We start from the raw sequence: 17,708 nt of genomic DNA, 5'->3' as shown, positions 1-17,708 counted from the left end.
CCATGAAAAAGTCACCACCACCACCAGAAAAATGCCAAGCTTTGGAGAAGACTGAAATTGAAACCATTTCTAAGCCTCAGCATCTCAGAAGGTCTAAAACCCTGATTTCACTGTGAAGGCAAACAGGAAATCTGCTTCCTACCCTCACACATTACCAAAATTGAGATCTGGATCCACGATTCAATTTTGCAGCCTGGACCCATGTTTCATTGGCAAAGGGCTTTGAAGAAAGTTTAGTACTGTCCCCATGTTTGTGGGTCTTTGCATAAAATCCAACCACAGAGGACTTCTCTGCCCTTTCTGTGAGATATCATCAGGTTCATTCACAGCACCTGCAGTTAAATTCACTCTGATGTCTTAGTCATATTTAAGTAGTTTAGAGTTCAGCCTATTCTCAGTAGTAGGTGCAAAATACAATTCTAAGGGGCTTCTGTAGGTAAGGCATTTTACTCTGTTTCTGACCCACTAGTACAGCTAAAGAGAAATTCAGAGTTAAGAGCTTTCATTTGCTTATTTTAATGTCAGAAGATTTATTTGCCTTTGCTGTTTTTAAGTGCAAATTTGCACTGTAAATAGCGCTATGATAAACAGTCCTCAAAGATATGCACGAACATCTGCACAGTCATTCTTGAGATGTTCTTGTGGTGCATTCTAGGAATCAGTTTCCTCCACACTGAACACTTATTTTAAGTCAAAATCCTATAAAAATCAGGGATTTTCTGTAAGAAACAATTTGTTAATGACTGACCAACTGCAAATAAGACACAGGCAATGCTCTGTGAAGAGATCTGATTGCACACAATAAACCCAACCACAAAAGGTCATAAACATTGTTAAGCAAACACAGAAAACAGTCTTCACTGTACTTCAGCCACAAGAGGCACTGAGTCAGTTTTCCTATTTGTACTGCATAGCCTCTGCTACAAAGATTATGTACGATGAATCTAAACATTCTGATAGCAAATATATTCTGCCTGATTTTTGAAAGTACCTGCTCACCATTTAATTAAAGTTCTGTCCACACTAGAGAAATCTGCACTGGGTATAATTACCCCAGTAATTTATCAGATGAATCATACCGGTATACGTGTCATTATGTCATGGTGAGAAGCTAAGCAATTTTACTGGAGTAACTCTGTAGATATAATTGAATCTGTACAGCTAGTACACCTGAAATACTTTTACTGCACATAGATACGCTCTAAACACTCGACAAAAATAAAATTTTGTGACTGAGTATCTTGTGATTTGCACCCTTTATGTTAGCTGATCCATTTTTCCAGAATTTAAGCTTCTATCCATCCTAATAAATTAAGTTCTGGGTCTCCCTTTACTGCGGACTAAACTTTAGCGGGCTGATTTCTTATTGCTTTGTTTCATTTGCACATTATGAAAAACCTGCTGTGCTGATCTAAAATCATAGTCAAAAATTCAGAAGATAAGATATGGATCGGTTTTCAGAAAACTCTTCTCACTGTTCCAGGATGAAATACATGTGTTTTATACTTTTAATCAGAAGAGGTATTAGAAGCACCACCCAAGGCTACTGACATCAACTATATAATCAGAGAGGAGTACAGAGACTTACCTCCCCTTGATCTGACAAAAGCTGTTTAAATGGGGTAAGCAAGTAAGACAGCAGGTCAAAGGCGTTCTGAGCTGCTGGGATGGTCCCATAAGTGCTGTACCACAGCATCATGCAGAGAAGCTGTGCAATCAATCAGAAAATACATAATGAGCATCTCTCATTATACAAACATTCATTTTCATTTCAAGACTGCATAATTAACTTATTTAGTTCTCATTGATTTCATGCTGATCATCATTTTTGCTTTAACAAGTCAGGTATTTTCTAGACTGTAGCATAACAAGAATAAAAAGACTGAAGGCTAAACGCTTAGCTACCATTAACTAGATGAGTATCACTGAATTAAGCCAGCTTACTCTGATCTACATATAGCAAAAGGACTGCCCATGGTAGCCTGTACAGCGAAAGAGCAACAGATTCTTCTCACTTCTGAACTTTCAGCGTTATTACTTTTAGATCAAAACTGTGATTCAATGGCCTTTGTATGTTATCAAAAGACTAGGAAGGCCTATCTCGTACTATGCAAAGCCCTCACAAATAGCCACGTTCACACAGGTATCCCTGTAAACCAGTGCACACATGCACAAACACACACATGTTGAAACATTTCATTTGAACCACGTAAGGTTGCTGCACGCACCACAGTTAACATAAAACTACAAAAGCAACGATGCTATATTTAACACCCTCACAGAGAGGTATACCCTCATTCCCAGCCATGTAGGGCACACTGCAACTTTGAAGGATACACCTCCCAATCCACTTTGTAACAACACGGTTATTTACTCCCACGCATACCAGCTACAGAAGATGGATTTGTTGGGAGATGGGTCATTTGGCAAAGGATGGATTTGCAGACGGGCAGGGAACAGGATGGGAGTCTGGGACATCAAAAGGCAGGAGCTGTTTGCAAAGCAAGGCTGTGAGAGGTGGATGCAGAAACGAGAGAACTGAAGCTATGATCATTGCTACATTTAGAAGGAACAAGGAGGAAACCTCACAAGCCAACAAAGCTTAAAAGAAGGGTCCCAGCATTTCCAAGTGATGACAAGCTGCCTTACCAGTATCTGTGAGAGAACAAAGAGATACATGCTGGCTCCAGGCATTAATCCATTCCACTGGGCAGCCCAACCAAGCAGTGCTGCTTTCTGGGAGGTTTTCAGGGACTGCTCCTTCCTGTTCAGCTGTCCTTGTTGTCCTTCGGCTTCATCCATTGACTCCATAACAGCTGGATTGGAAAGACCTTCACGTGAAAACGACATGTGCAGGGAATGAATAGTACGTAACCCCGCAGCCACCGCAGAGCATGCAAGGACTATTGTTTTCCTGGAGACGATGGTTACCTCTCAGTTCTGCATCAGTAAGCGCGGCTCAGGACTGGGAGCGTCACACTCTATTACTGCAGCTGTATTCACCTGCCTTTGTCAGAAAAAAGTGAGTGTGGGCGGATAAATTATTTTCCCTTTCTTTCCGGAGGCGCAGATTCTGGGCTTTGCTGTTAATAAATCCTCATTTACATCACTGCACCTCTTTGTTTTTACTTTTTAAAAGGAACCATCTGTGCTATTTCCTAGCTCTACATTTCCCGTCTACATGGTGGTAGAGAACTCATTTTGTTCCTCCTTGCCTCAATTTCTCTATTTCTCCTTATTTGTCTGCTTTGTCTAGTTTGATTATAAATTTCTGAGGTAGAGACTGTTTCATGTTATGTGTCTGAATAGTACCCAAGGGCTCTGGGTTTTGGCTGAGTGTCCTAAGGCACTAATAAAATAGACTTTATTCTAATAACCTACTTCTTGGATAAATTCATGCTCAAGAGCTATTTAATAATGTTGTAATGCCATTCCATTCAGTGGAAATACGCACTGGAGTGGCTAGTCCCTCAGTAACAGTATTTTGAACACAATCTGTGCAGATATAAATTAATCTACTAGATAAAAGGAGTGAAAGATCAGACCCATTTGATGTAAGTACTACTGATTCACATCTTTCTACATGAGGAAAGCCCCAAGGCTGCCCTAGGTACAACACTGTAGCCTTAAGCCTAAACCAGCCACCTGTGCCCCAGAGAAAGGCCATATCATCGGCCCTTCTGCAGTTTGCTGAGGTCAAGTTTCTACAAAACGTTCCTCTCATCAGACATTCCTCAATGTCTCGCAACAGTAACTCTAAGTCAGATAAGCATCTATAAACTAGCCACAGCTCTAATTAGGCAAATGAAAGATAGGATCTGTGTATCACCTGAGGGTCTGGCCATTAGTACAGTAAGGATTGGTTAAAATACCCCTTTCTGATTTCTAAAACACAAAAATGTGAGAGTGAACAGCAACATGAGATGCTTATTCCCACTCTGTGACTGTTCTCCCTCCCCTCACTGAAATGGACCTTAGGACACCCATCTCTGCACAAGAGAACAAGGCATTTGGGAAATGTTGATGGCTTCCTCTACCAGGTTCTCCATTCCCAAAGCTGCTCAGCAACAAGACAGTCATCACTGTGTAATGACTGGGAAGACCCAGAGATAACACAAGAAGGAGCACATGCAAGGTATTACCAGGTACTTCCCCAGGAGCTCAGGTTACTGGTTTCTCATTTTCAGAATATCCCCGCTCAGTTCATGATGGGTAGTGGCCTCATCAGGGTATGCTGAGTATATCTGGTTATATGTAGCTACTTTCATTGTCTTTACACAGGTATTTCTCAGGAAGCATGGAGAACGTGCACCTCAACAGACAAACACCCATGTATGTCATACCATAGGTATATGCTGAAATTAACTGACTATTTGCCAGGAAGGACTCAGTTCAGTAATGTGCATAAACACTGTCAAAATTTCATATTAAATGTAGGTCAATAAAACATGGAAAAATATGGACCTAAAAAGGTAAAATCAGAAGTGTCAACAATCCCAGCCTGTGCTTCTCACAGTGCTAAAACTTCCTTCACGTGTCTATATGTCTTTAATGCTAGAAGACATCTGCCTGAAAACAGCACTTTTCAAAGAAAAGCAGTTTCTTCGGAAAGTTTCAGAAGCAGTTTGAAGGAGCCAGGGAATGTAGATTTCAGGCTCGGCTTTCAACTATTTTTCATAAGTTGTAATATTTCACATTTCAGAAGATTTTTTTTTAACTGACCAAAAGCTCATTCACCTGCCCTATGTAGCAGGTAAAGAGAATTTCTTTGCCGCATACCTGTAACAGCCTGAGATTTTACAAGGTCACTCCTGTCTAGGATGAAAACAGAACCCTGACTCTAATACGATGATATGAAGGCCACTTAACCACAAGCCTTCTGGAACGAAGATGTCGAAGTTAGGGGACCACTCTGTGTCTGTAACCATGGGGATCTATGCCTCTCCACAGCCCAGAAGCCCAATTCCCGGTACTCCAGTGTTGTCTAGCAACAGCCGTGCAATTGTAGGAGTCGCATTCTCCTTCTTGCGACTGCCCTATACGAAGGACAATAGACTACTACTACTTTCAATTATTGTCACCGCCTAAGGTAGAGATTTGCTCTAGGGACCTAGGAGCCCAGGATTCCGGCTCCACTGAATTGATACAGTTCAGCTGTTATCAACAGGTACTTTCACTAATAAAGTAAAACACAATGGGAGCACCAGGTCAAGAACTAAAAGAATGGAGAACTATCTGAATTCATACCTACTATGAATTAACATTCATGTCTTGGGTGTACAAAGAAAGTGCCTTGCATTAATTAAAGTCCACTCAAAAATTTGCTGCTCCAAATCACAAAAGATTAGATTTTAACAAACGTAACGATGCCCACCTAGGGTTCTGTATTGATTTAACTATGTCAGCATTAAACAATACTTCAATTACTATTCCATCTTGCAACCCTATATTCCTGTATTATTTGCCCTAATGGGCCTGGTTTCTTCCAGCGCACAGATTAGGTAATAAGTTAGTGAGACATCAGTAAGGTTTTCTTGCGTCAAGATCAGTGCGGAGGTCTTGAGACAGCTGACAAGAATGACTACATCCAGGAGGAGTGAATTAAGCCTCTCCTCTGCTAGTGATTTGACTGACAGTGAAAGCTAACCATCCATGTGATATCCTCCTGAATTCCTGCATCATGGAGATTAGGATTCAAGTTCCACAAGTACTTCTGCTTTGATGCAGGGCTATGCTTGCTAGAAAAAAACTTTTGGCATAAGAATTAAAAGGTCTCTGACATCTGTAGCAGCCATATAGCTTGTTAAATCAACTTGAAATTTCAAAACAGCACCATAAACTTAACTTCATCCTTGCTGTTCAGGGAAAGGACCTTTCTGGATCAAACCAGTGATCCATTCCTCTTGTATTCTCTCCTTAAACCTAGCCATCAGTACAAGCTGCCAAAAATAAATGGCACAACACTTTGCTGTGGAATAATCTATACAGGGAAACATCTTTGTCCACTCACGAGGTAACAGCTGGCTTCTGTAACTCAGACAATGCCCACTTTAAAACCCCTGCGCCTCTTTCTGACTTCATATGTGGGTACATAAAGGGCAGAAGAATGAAACAAGAATACCTATACACACTCTTAGAAAAACATGTGCTTAGAGTACTAGACTTAACTGGGACACTAAAAGGCACAGTAGTAACGATCAGTAAGTCAACAATGCCTTGCAGTAACAAACATGCCATGATCCAATCGAACGCTGCTGTGGGCAAGGCATCAGTAGCTCTGTAACTCAACTGATTCATACTTAAAGCCTTCAGAGAAAAACAAAACCAAAACCAACCCCCAGGACCACATATCCTGGCTGTATTTCCTAAGCTGAAGTTTGCACTTTAAAAGGAACTTGTGTCCCCTCTTGGGCACAGGTGCTAATGCTCAAGGAATTGACACAGCTCAGTTGGCAGACTTAATTTAACAATGTATTTTGGGGATGAAAAAAGAACTGTTCCTTACCAAAAGGATTATTATAATAGAAATAAGATGTATCCCAGCAATGAATATATGACATTCAAAAAGTTATTAGACTTTTACTTACATCCATCACACTGTATCTGAGGGAATTATGCTTCTGGAGGATTGGGTGGTACTGCCTTTTCAGTGGGAAATAAAAGTTTTGTTAATGGTGGCTGCTTCTTCATTCATGGTGGAATCCCCAACCTCTGTGAAACTACCTCCCACACACATAGGATAGGAGGGAAAAACAGGCCTCAACTGTTCTGCCAACTCTCAGGCTGCAGCAGTCAACATGCCACAGCAGCTCAGCTGCATTGTCCCATATTTGTTTTATTTGTGTGGAGACCCATATCTCTTTTTATGTCTTCATTATGGCTGTGTGCATGGCAAGAATTTACTCTGCAGAAAGGGACCACAGTGTGGAAGCACTGCCAAGTATGAACATGCCAGCAATACTTCCTATCCATCAAGATTACCAGCACTTTACACCAGAGTCCTAAATCCACATACAGCCTCTACATCTTCAGATACCAAAATGCAACTTCTTACTAAGATCACTGTCTCCTATTTCCATCAAACTTCTAGGAAGACCTGCGATTGATTAGAGAACAGTAGATGAATGTGTACTACTGATACAGGTCTGCAAATCAATTGCTTATTTCACATGCATCTAACTCGTATATGCAGGACATAGCCCTGGCATTGTACTTCACATATCCAATGAAGACGTTGTTAAATGTGCAGGTCATAAGACACCTGATTGCAGGCAAGTCCAGATACTGGCAAAACACACCAAAGCTGAATGAACTGCCTTGGTGTGCCCATGAATGAGAGGGGTGGCTTGTACTAGAGGGTAAAAAGCTCATCTAATCAAAGAATGGAGATTTAGAAGGAAGGTACTGGCTGAGAAGACATTGTCTTTTTTGCTTGCTACTGCAATATGAGAAGGATGGAAACAGACTAATTAGCTTTTGGATCAAAAGTCAATCTTTCTTTTGCACTGCAGTGGTATGGGAGGAAGAGGGTAAGAGGAAGGAGGCCTTTCATACTTGCATGGCAAACAGAACTTGTGTACTTACATTCCTCTCTCTGCAGGAAACCAACTGGTGGGTCACTATTCTACAACTCAGAAACTTTTACTGAACTTCTTTATAACCAGCCAATCTCAGATATTAAGGAGCTAAACTCACCCCTGTACTCGGCACTGGTGAGGCCGCACCTGGAATATTGTGTCCAGTTTTGGGCCCCTCGCTTTAAGAGAGATATTGAGCTCCTGGAGCGGGTCCAAAGAAGGGCGACTAAACTGGTCAAGGGGCTGGAAAATAAAACTTACGGGGAGCGGCTGAGGGAGTTGGGGCTGTTTAGCCTGGAGAAGAGGAGGCTGAGGGGAGACCTGATTACAGCCTACAAATACTTGAGAAGGGATGGTGGGGAGGTAGGGGAAGGGCTCTTTACATTAGTGATGGGTGATAGAACAAGAGGAAATGGGTATAAGCTTAGTCAGGGGAGATTCAGGTTGGATGTTAGGAAGTATTCCTTCTCTGAAAGGGTTGTCAGCCACTGGAATAGGCTGCCCAGGGAGGTGGTTGAGTCCCCACCCCTGAATGTGTTTAAGAAAAGGGTGGATGAACTGCTTAGGGATATGGTTTAATGGGGGATTAGGGACGGTTGGACTGGATGATCTCTAAGGTCTTTTCCAACCTAGAAATCTATGAAATCTATAAACATAATGACAGAAACTGCATTATTACTGTTTACAGATAGATACCACCTAGGAAAGACTATTTTTTCTTGATGCTCGCTGCACTCCTAACTCATCTGACAAGTTATGTTAAAAATTACACTTAAGACCTAATGAGCTATGTTGTATTTCCAACACTTGCTGTTATCCTAAGAATGCATCTTTTGCTCTCTGGCTCCTCCATTATTAATTTTTCTTTTTGACCTTCTCAGTAAAGATATGGTACTGACCACTTCTACTCTACTTGATCCCTGACTTGCTCTGTTTACAAGAGTTGGATACTTTTACCTTTTCCAAATGGCTGAGTAAAACATTGATTGGGAGGAATGCATTTAGTTCCTAAAAGTATCCAGATACAGAGCTGGAAAGAAAAACATTCCCAAACGCACCATGCAGCTACCTACTACTGCCTGACTGGAGATAGAAGGGATTTACAACAATGTAATTGTCTCACTACTTCCAATTCCATTCTGGAAAAAGTCCAAGTTTTAGCTGCCAAGAACTTGTGGTTGGCAAATCTTGCATTTGTAATGCAAAACCACATAGAGAGCTACTTCAGAAGATACCAGACAGCTTAATTCAAACACTAGCAAGAACCCAGACAGATCCACATATCCCACTAAATTTACCACTAAACACTGCAAGGCACCAAAGCAATTCTAAAATCACTTTGATATCTAACTGGAAGCCACTTAGATTCATCCAGTGGTCCTGTGTAGGACTGCAAACTGTAACTGCAGGCTTCATTCTTCTCTCCATGTAACAGAGCTTAAAGAAGAAATAAGCCTGACTTACTACTCTACAAGTAAGAGGTCCAAGCAACTGTAACTACCACCTTGGCACATTACAGAGGAATGGAAAACTCTTCACCAAGATTTAGTCTACGTACTAGCAACCTGGTTGTCAGTCTCATATGTTACTTAATGTGAGTTGAAATTCAGTTTACAATTTCTAATGCGTTCAGTTTGCACTAAGCGTATCTATCCTGGACCGTAAGAATTAGCTGGGCCAAACCACAGGTATTCATAGCTGCGTGGAGAACAACTGAAATTTATAACATTCAGCAATCCTGTTTGGGAGAGCTGGATGTTTTTGCTAAAATGATCACACTGGAAGTAGTCAAGCATATCGGTATCTATTTCACACTGATTCCTGGGTTTACACACCCATCAAGAGGAACGCAGTTGCTCAAGAGCTCTCAAGTGACACTGTTTCAGGTTCTCTGAAGATTTAATAAAACACCACTCCATGATCTTATTTTTTTTTGGAGGGGAGACAGTGGTGATGTTGGGTTTTTATTGCATGGTATCTACATCAGCCGGAAGGGAAGAAGTTCATCTGAAAGACCAAACTGTGGAAAAGAAGTCTGGAAAATTCGGTTGCAACAATGGACGTTACAGCTTTAGAACTGAGCTTTTATTAAGTATGACCACTGATATAAAGTGTCTACCTGCTGCTGCTTGGTCTACAGAGAAAAATCTGCCTCAGTCGTCCCCTCTGAAAGAAAAGCACAGAAACTGATACTAAAATACCACAACTTCTTGCATCGTTACAGAACTGCTTAGAAAGACACTGCAATGGCCTATCCCTAATATTGACTGAGAAAAAGGTTAATTTACCCTGGCATGACAGAGGACAAACCACAAATATCATCAATTCTCCTTTGCACTTGCTTGTTCATGAATGGCAGCTAGCATGCTTAAAGCCAGCAGTCTCATTCTCAGAACAGCAAACGTTCTCTGTGGAGCTCTTGAAACAACGGTGCAGAGAGGGAAATCGGTGTCATTTACTAGCCAGGAAAAGCACTGGAGACCTGCACTTTTCAAGTTCAGCTGGTAGAGTCTGGCTGCTGCTTAAACCAAACCCTGATGCCAAAATGGAAAGATGCATCAAAAGAAAAAGAAAGTAAGGAGGAAAGTCATGCAGAAAATCTGTGAGCAAGCCAGGCAGCAAACTGAGGTCTACCTATTTCTAACCCAATGCTTCCCCTCTCTCACTGGCAACGTTTTTAACAAACTTGGAGATGAAACTTTCCTCTCCACTTGAAACAAGTTCTGCTGAAAAGAATACGCAGCCCCTTCTCCCTGCTGGTGGGCTGCACAGCTCCCTCCATAAATGGCCTATTCTCATCTCTGAGGGAACAGGAACCTGATGCCAGAGTGTGAGAGAAGAATAGTTGCCTTTCCACTCAGCAGCTCCCTGCTGAACTGCTGAGTCACACATTTTCTCTGCATTCATTTTCACACTGCTCCCACTCAGTCCACCTGCCACTTCATCTGGGATGGGTAGGAGGAGAGAAAAAGTGGTGAAGTCAGAAAAAATGTTCATGTTCACCCAGGACCATTATTATGATACTGCAGGGTCAGATAGAAAAGCAAGCCTGCAAGCTGCTAGAGAGGGATGGAGAAGAGAAATATCGGATTTTAAGACAAACTGCCTCCCCCTCTTCTTCTACAAGAGGAGACTGGCCGGCAAACAAGTTGCAAACCTCATCTGATTCCCCATCAGTCACTGATGTTATGTGCTCACTGATATGTTCTGCAAATTTCAGGCTTCAGACCAAGTCTTGAGCTTTTCTCTCTTTTCTGTGACTTGGAAGAACTTTCAAGCTGCTGTGATTTTTTCAGCAGTCTACAGGTACTGTGTAGTAATTGACTGGCTGCCACAGGGAAGTGCCACAATGGTAAGTGCCAATACCATCTGAATAGATCCCAGTTCCTAAGGGCATCTTCAGCTGAGTCGCTGCAGTGGAAATGTCCACCAGCCCCAACTTTCGTCATTCAAGAAGGTGAAGAGAAAATCTTCACCATTTTCTTGCAGCTTCCATAAAACCCAAGCATAAAAGGAGCCAAAATCTCCTGCTACCTATTAAATTCTTATGTAGAAAAGGGACTCTGCTACCAGTGGTGGGATACATGTTTATCATGGTTATAGAGGGTCCAGATTGCTCTTAGGATGGGCTGTACACATAGAAACATACATTTAATTAAATTATCGACGTCATAATTTTTTCCATAATTAGGTTTCTGGATAGTACAGTTTATAGGTCATGAAAAAGAAAATGCCTAGAAGCTTCCTAGTTTATTAATTCAATGATCTGAAAAAGTGCTTCTGAAACTGACTTTCAAACTTATCCAGGACAACTGTGATTAATTTTCAGACTAATTTTTCACTTACTGTTACTGTTGGTATTCAGTAGAAAAAATGGCGGGTTGTTAGGAACTAACGATTTTATTAAGCAGAATTAGCAATTCAAAAAGTAAGCCTGCTTTTCCCTGTGAGAAAGAATCTGTTCTTAGGTAATGTTCAGCCTTGCTTCTTAGTAATTCTTCTGATGAAAGCCTGTTTGCTTGAAAACGTGCTTGCAATGTACAGGCCTGAAGTGCAAAGACAAATCCCAGTCTGAGGAGAGTTTAATGACATCGCATTAACATGCCTTTCTGTATGAACCTCTGCTCCCCACCTCCTAGTGTGGCTCACCGTTGTGTTGCTCAAGAAATAGTTCATGAAAAAATATGGGAGCTGCAGAGGAAAAGGAATATGGGAAAGAGAAAAGCAAAACTCAAAACCCTCTCAAAGTTCCCTAGCTCCATACAGTTTTTTTGTTCCATATAGTCAAAAGTACAAGACAGGACTCTGGTCTATGAAGTCATCCTTGAAGAGGTAAGGATGCAGCCTGCCATCAGAGACTTTTTTTCATCCAAGGGTGAGACTGGGAGACTTTGTCTGAGCTGCTATCAAACTCTTCCCTCCTGGAAGAAACCAGGTGCTCAAGACAGCACTCCTCCCAGACACGGAGTCCTTCCTACACAGCGCTGTCGGCTGCTAAATATATCTAGCCCATCTTCTCTGATCATCTCACTGCATCTCCAGTCCATAATAATTCATATCAAACAGTTGCAAGGACAAAGCAGCTCACAATATACTTGTCTGACACCACTCTAGGTCAGGTGTAAGCCTCACTTACATGGGAGCAAGAAAAAAACAAATCATCAGGCTTTCTGCTCTAGAAAGACAAGCCTCCCAGTTTAGCAAACACAAACCGCCGGGAGCCATCAGAAGCAGGAGGGGACTGGGAGATAAAGCGACCATATGGTAAGTGTATGATAGCTACTGTACGATCTGCTGAGGTCCAATTCTCCTCCAATACTCATTATAAACTGCAATGTGTCCACTCAAAATGCGGGAGTTGCTCTTAATTTCCAATGCAAGATTATTTATGCCTTTGTCCACATATAAATCGCACTCCTACTATTAAATCAAATACACAAGACATTTATTCTTAATGGCTCTACAAATGCTTACAGGTCTTACACAGAAGATGTGTTAAGCACAGTCCTTTTTCCTGTTCTCCTGCGAAACATGTCAAGTTAAAGGCTATGCTATTTCTCATGGCAGCTAGGGCCCCTAGAGCAGTGTTCGCTTTGAAACAATTCAAATATCGTGTCAAATTACGGCTCCTAAAAAGTGAACGCAGACCCTCTGCGGGCAGAGATAGTGAATATTAGCTTCTATCATACCCACACATAATTAGCATTTGCCATCTTTCACTCAGGGCTCTATTCGAAGCTGCTTTTGGTTTTTTGCAAAAGGCTCGCTCCTCCTTTCCTATTAAAACCCTTACAGAAGGTCCATCTGGTTACTGCTTAACAATTAGATGTATTTTTTTTTCTTTTTTAATAAAGAAAACATTTCTTTTTTATGCTGTTTTTCTTCAGTGAAAGTTTTCAAGTGCCTGGTGATAATTTTAGAGGTGCCTGAGCTTTTGTAAACAGACTGCAAGTTGACTTTAAGTCAACACTGAAAATGGAAACCCACAATGCAGCTCTGTAATTCCACAGTGAAAGAGCTATGGCTTTGACTGGCCATGAATCAGCCTTGCAGAGACAACATAGTCAGGGTGAACTGTCAACAGCACAACAGTGATGCAGACTGAGACGTATATGGTTGAATTCCCTTTCTGAAACAGGATAACCAGCTCTCCCTTTCCAAACCCAAATTACAATTTTTGTGCCTTTAGCCTTTAACTACAGGATATACTTTAAAATGCTTGAAAGCACAATCGAAAAACAGCAGCAACAATTTCAAATGAGTCAAACAGCTTCTGCGATACAAGAGTGAATCCGACAACTAAAAGAAACAAGAACATTCTCGTTTCACGCACTTTAATTTAAAGTATTTCCCAGTCATGCTAACTATCATCTGAATTGGTGTTAGCACACTTGTATTGCTTGAAAAAAAAAAATCTATTTCTTCTCATAAATAATTAATTTCTACAGTTCTGATGCTAACACCTTTCTGTGTTTCTAATTTCTCTTCAGCAACTCACTAGCCTGGTGCTCTGTAGGTAATATGCTGGCTTCCTGCCAGGTTCAAACGCAAGCATCTTGATGTCATTCATTTGGGTATAGCCTGATTACTAAGTGACTAAAATGCCCTGGAGCTTTCAGCAAAAACATTTAGGAGAGCCACTATCACATTCAACATTTATTTCAATGATATCCTCTTTCCTGAGCAAAGTAAATTATATCAAGACTAGGCTCAACAATCATCTTCAGCCACAAACCTGATCCATGCCTCAAGGGTACTATCCCAAGTATAAGCATTTCGCTTTCTTTCATGCATTTAAAAAGGCTGTGCTTGCACTGCTTGGCTTCATCAGAAAGCAAAGGCACCATTCAGATACTGCAACTTAAGCTCCAGAATAAGCACTTGTATAAATAAGGGTGTGGACATCTAGAAACAGTATTTTCACACTCAATTTTATCTCCATACCAGTGTGCTGTTTCCACCCAGGGCGACTCCATTATGGGTCCAAATGCAAAGCCTATTAAATATCATTGCTCCAGTTCAGTGCTCTGCCACCTCTGTATCTGCAATCCCTTCATGTTAAGGGCATGCTTAGATTATTAAAATGTGATAAGTATAGCAGTCTCATTAATCTCTCCTTCTCCCTAGCTAACCACACGGCAGCACAAAAAGTGAACAGTGCACTCATAAGAGGGTAACAGTCTGCTTTGTTTACTTGTGTCTAGTCTATATGGGTTCCTATACTGTGTTCAACAACATGGATACTCATCCTTAAGTAGCGAACTAAAAAAATACAACAGCTTGCCTTCTCATCCTCTTCCCGATGAGGGAACACGCACAGATCAATGTTTTGTCTAGATAGATAAGCAGACATGCACAAGTTGTTACGGATCTACATCAGAGAAGGTGAGACAAAAAACACACACGCTGGTGATGAGCTTTGCAATTATTCTGGGAGGATTTTGCACCACTTGCCTGCAGTCATGAGCTTCACTCTACAAAACAATGCAAAGAAACAAATCTTCCATGGACGCATGCATCCCAAGGCTTTGTTTGATCTGTGGTGACTGTACCTCACACCACATAGCCTCATGCTGAGTTATCTTAGCAAGAGCTGACATAAACCAGCAGGTCTACAAGGCGGTAAGCCAAGTTCTGTGGAGACATCATTTTGGATCCTGCATCAACATAGCATTTCTACTTCTAGCTTCAGGGCCAGCTTGGTATCAGCACATAGTGCAGAAATGCTCTTCAATATCTTAGATCAAGACCATTCTGGAGAGGACTTTAATACGAACTGATGTTACATGGAAGCAGGTGGCAGATATGCTGCATTTGTGGTAGGCAGAACCACCAAGGAGGTATACTTAAAACCTCTCATTGCTAGAGGTGTAAAAGGTCTTGCAGTATTCCTTATTCTGAGAATGAAAGGGCAGTAAGTTATTTTACCACCTCATCTATGCCACACAAATTGGGGCTATTCAAAAACAGTTTTCTCAGGCCTTGATTAAAGCATTTCTTCCTTTTCAGGAGCTCCTGATTTCCTCACATTTATAGTTCAGGTCACCACAAAGGCACCAAACATATCCTTAGGGACCCCTAGCTGCCCATGTCTCCATGTTGAAACACTGATGTGCATATAAGATATTTTGAAAAAAGGGTAGTCAACTGTCTTCCATAGCGTGTTCCTTATGAAGCGTGGGTGACAGGTATGTGTCAATGGGAAGCAAGATTTCATCCACACATCTCTATTCCTGCTATGCTATCCAGAACACTTCATCTGTATTAACAGGAGATGCCAAACACCTCATACCAAGTCTCTTCCCACACTGAGGTATACAATTGAAGAAGTTAAAGCTGCACTGAGTAATCCTGTAAATTCCATTCTTAGCTTCTAAGGACTACTGCAGCACTTTCAAACTCACCCCACCTCTGTCTTTCTCCAGAGGAGCCAGATTCTATTAGAAGTTTTTTTCCTTGCACCTCTGAACTCCCAGTGACAATTAGGTGCAATGCACTCTCTCGGTCCTTTTTCCTGAAGATAGCATTAATTATGCCAGGAAGATCATAAGCAGAATAGATACAAAAGAGCCACGTTTTATCCATGGCCCAGGTAGAAACATTGTGATCTATTTCAGATATGCTGAGCAGAGACGTAAAAGATGAATCAAGGAAACATCAATTCCTACTTCTGGGGGTAATTATAACATTACAGTTCATCCTTTCATCTTTACAGATCTTGAAATGGTCTTACCAATTGAAAAGACATAGCATCACCGAATCTATACGTGTATCCAATAGGAACAGCACTTTAGTAGCCTTCAGAAAAAAAATCAAGAGCAAAAGAAGCTTCACCTAAGAGTTGTTCCACAAGCGTTTTCCCCTATGGAAAACAGCACTGGCTCTTCAATGTCCTGGCAAAGAACGTTCAGGACCTGCCAGTACCAGTGAGCACATGGCAGCACAGTGAGCACACAGGGTGCTAAAAGGGGACATTTTGAGAGCCCCTGCATGAACACAACAGAAAGAAAAATGACCTATTCTGAAAATGCCTTCTGTGTTTATCTCTGCCTCCCACAGAAGGCATGCAAAATGGAAGGCATTTAGTGACTTTCAGGAGCACCATCCCTCTTCCTGAAAGCCTATAACATTGGTCAGATCAAACTTCTACCTATTTCAGCAGGAATGTTGCCTGTGCAAAGAAGCTGGGACCAAGCCTTGCAGGCTAACCACCTCCCCTTCTTTTTCTGGGCTCAGAAGCAAGAGACCTTTTTAACATATTTATAGGGAAGACAAAGGCATTCAAACTGCTAAAGACTTTGCAAAGCAGCAACTTTGGACTGTCATTTGAAGGTCAGTCTCCAACATACAGTATTTATCTGCCTATTGTCAAACAACTGCTGGAGCAAAAAGGAGTTTTAATAGAATATGTTAGTTAATTAAATCTGGAACGTTAATGGGTTTTTTCATAACACTGTGGCATTGTATCTATGAAAAGCAATGAAAAAATGGTTCTATTTAAAAGTGGTAATAGCTGTAGTCTTTGAACATATGCTTAATGAACAAATCTGTTAGGAAAAAAGGCCTGTGTGTATTGGAGGGGGGTAGTATGTTTGTTCTCACTTAAAGTGTGCCATGATGGCAATCATCAACAGCAAATGGCCTCTATTGTCAGGACTAAATAAAATGCCATTTGGCCATTTACTTTCAGGTGAATTTTTTTTTTTTCTTTTAAATAACACATTCTTCTAGCTAAAGAGCTGAGTGGAAAATAAAGCAATGCCAGATCCATGTTATTAAGGACACCTGATAAGTTCATGCTCTTTGGTGGGTGCAAAGAACCACAATATACTAATATCCAGGCAGCTTGCTACCACAGCATGGGGCGCAGCACGCAAGAAACCAGATAGACTACAGTGAGGAGGCATTCAGATCCCATGGTGAGAACAGTCTAACAACCCGGTGCTAGTACACTTCGTAGTGGTGGGCGCAATTTCAGGGATGAAATTACACAGAATACAGTGCAACAAAAAGCCTGAACAGAATAGACTGGAAAATCTCCACAGTTAAGCCATAGCTAGTTGGGTATTTTTAAAAGAAGCTTGACAGATGTCGCTAAAACACACATCCAAAAAGTCGAACGTGTCAATATTTATTCAACTCTTCTTCTGTCCTCCCAAAAGCTCTTCCCATGGAGTGCTCTTCTCTCCTTTCTTCACTAAATCTGTGAGCTTAAGCTCCTCAGTTACACTTTGAATGCTCCCAAGACAGACTCCATTTCCCATTCTTTCCTTCAATAACATGCCTGAATATGGCTATTTGCAACATAGCTAGATCTCAATCGGAAGGCACGTTTTGTGGTGAAAGGGCCATGGGGAACTCCCAGGTTGCATTCAACCAGATTTCCTAGTGCAACACATTGCAGCAGGAAATCTAACAACCAGGTAGGACTATGCCATGATCACCTCTGCTTTGACAACTCTGCTCAGGCAGCAGGGTTAGGAGACTGCTTCTCACTGCTTTTGGACAACTGAGCATAACTCAACACCTGCTCTCCATCAGCTTTCCTAATTTCTCAGTCCTTGCAGTCCCTCCTCTTTCCTTTAAGAACTTTTCCTTGTGAACATGCAGAGGAGATCCAGATTAACAGAT

General features: G+C 41.4%; 1 protein-coding gene across 1 annotated transcript in view; it reads right to left on the bottom strand.

Annotated features, from left to right (window-relative positions):
- Nucleotides 1-17,708, bottom strand: part of PTPN5 (protein tyrosine phosphatase non-receptor type 5) — an 89,664-nt gene that overhangs the window by 35,965 nt on the left and 35,991 nt on the right. Inside the window, exons 3-4 of the mRNA XM_086613238.1 lie at nt 2,650-2,831; nt 1,589-1,708 (exon numbers count right to left, since the gene is read on the bottom strand). Of these exons, the coding sequence (XP_086469364.1) occupies nt 1,589-1,708; nt 2,650-2,831 (302 nt within the window). The remainder of the gene's footprint in view (nt 1-1,588; nt 1,709-2,649; nt 2,832-17,708) is intronic.

The sequence above is a fragment of the Tauraco erythrolophus genome, chromosome 6 (assembly GCF_009769465.1).
Source record: "Tauraco erythrolophus isolate bTauEry1 chromosome 6, bTauEry1.pri, whole genome shotgun sequence".
NCBI lineage: Eukaryota > Metazoa > Chordata > Aves > Musophagiformes > Musophagidae > Tauraco > Tauraco erythrolophus.
This window is presented reverse-complemented; position numbering and strand designations above follow the sequence as displayed.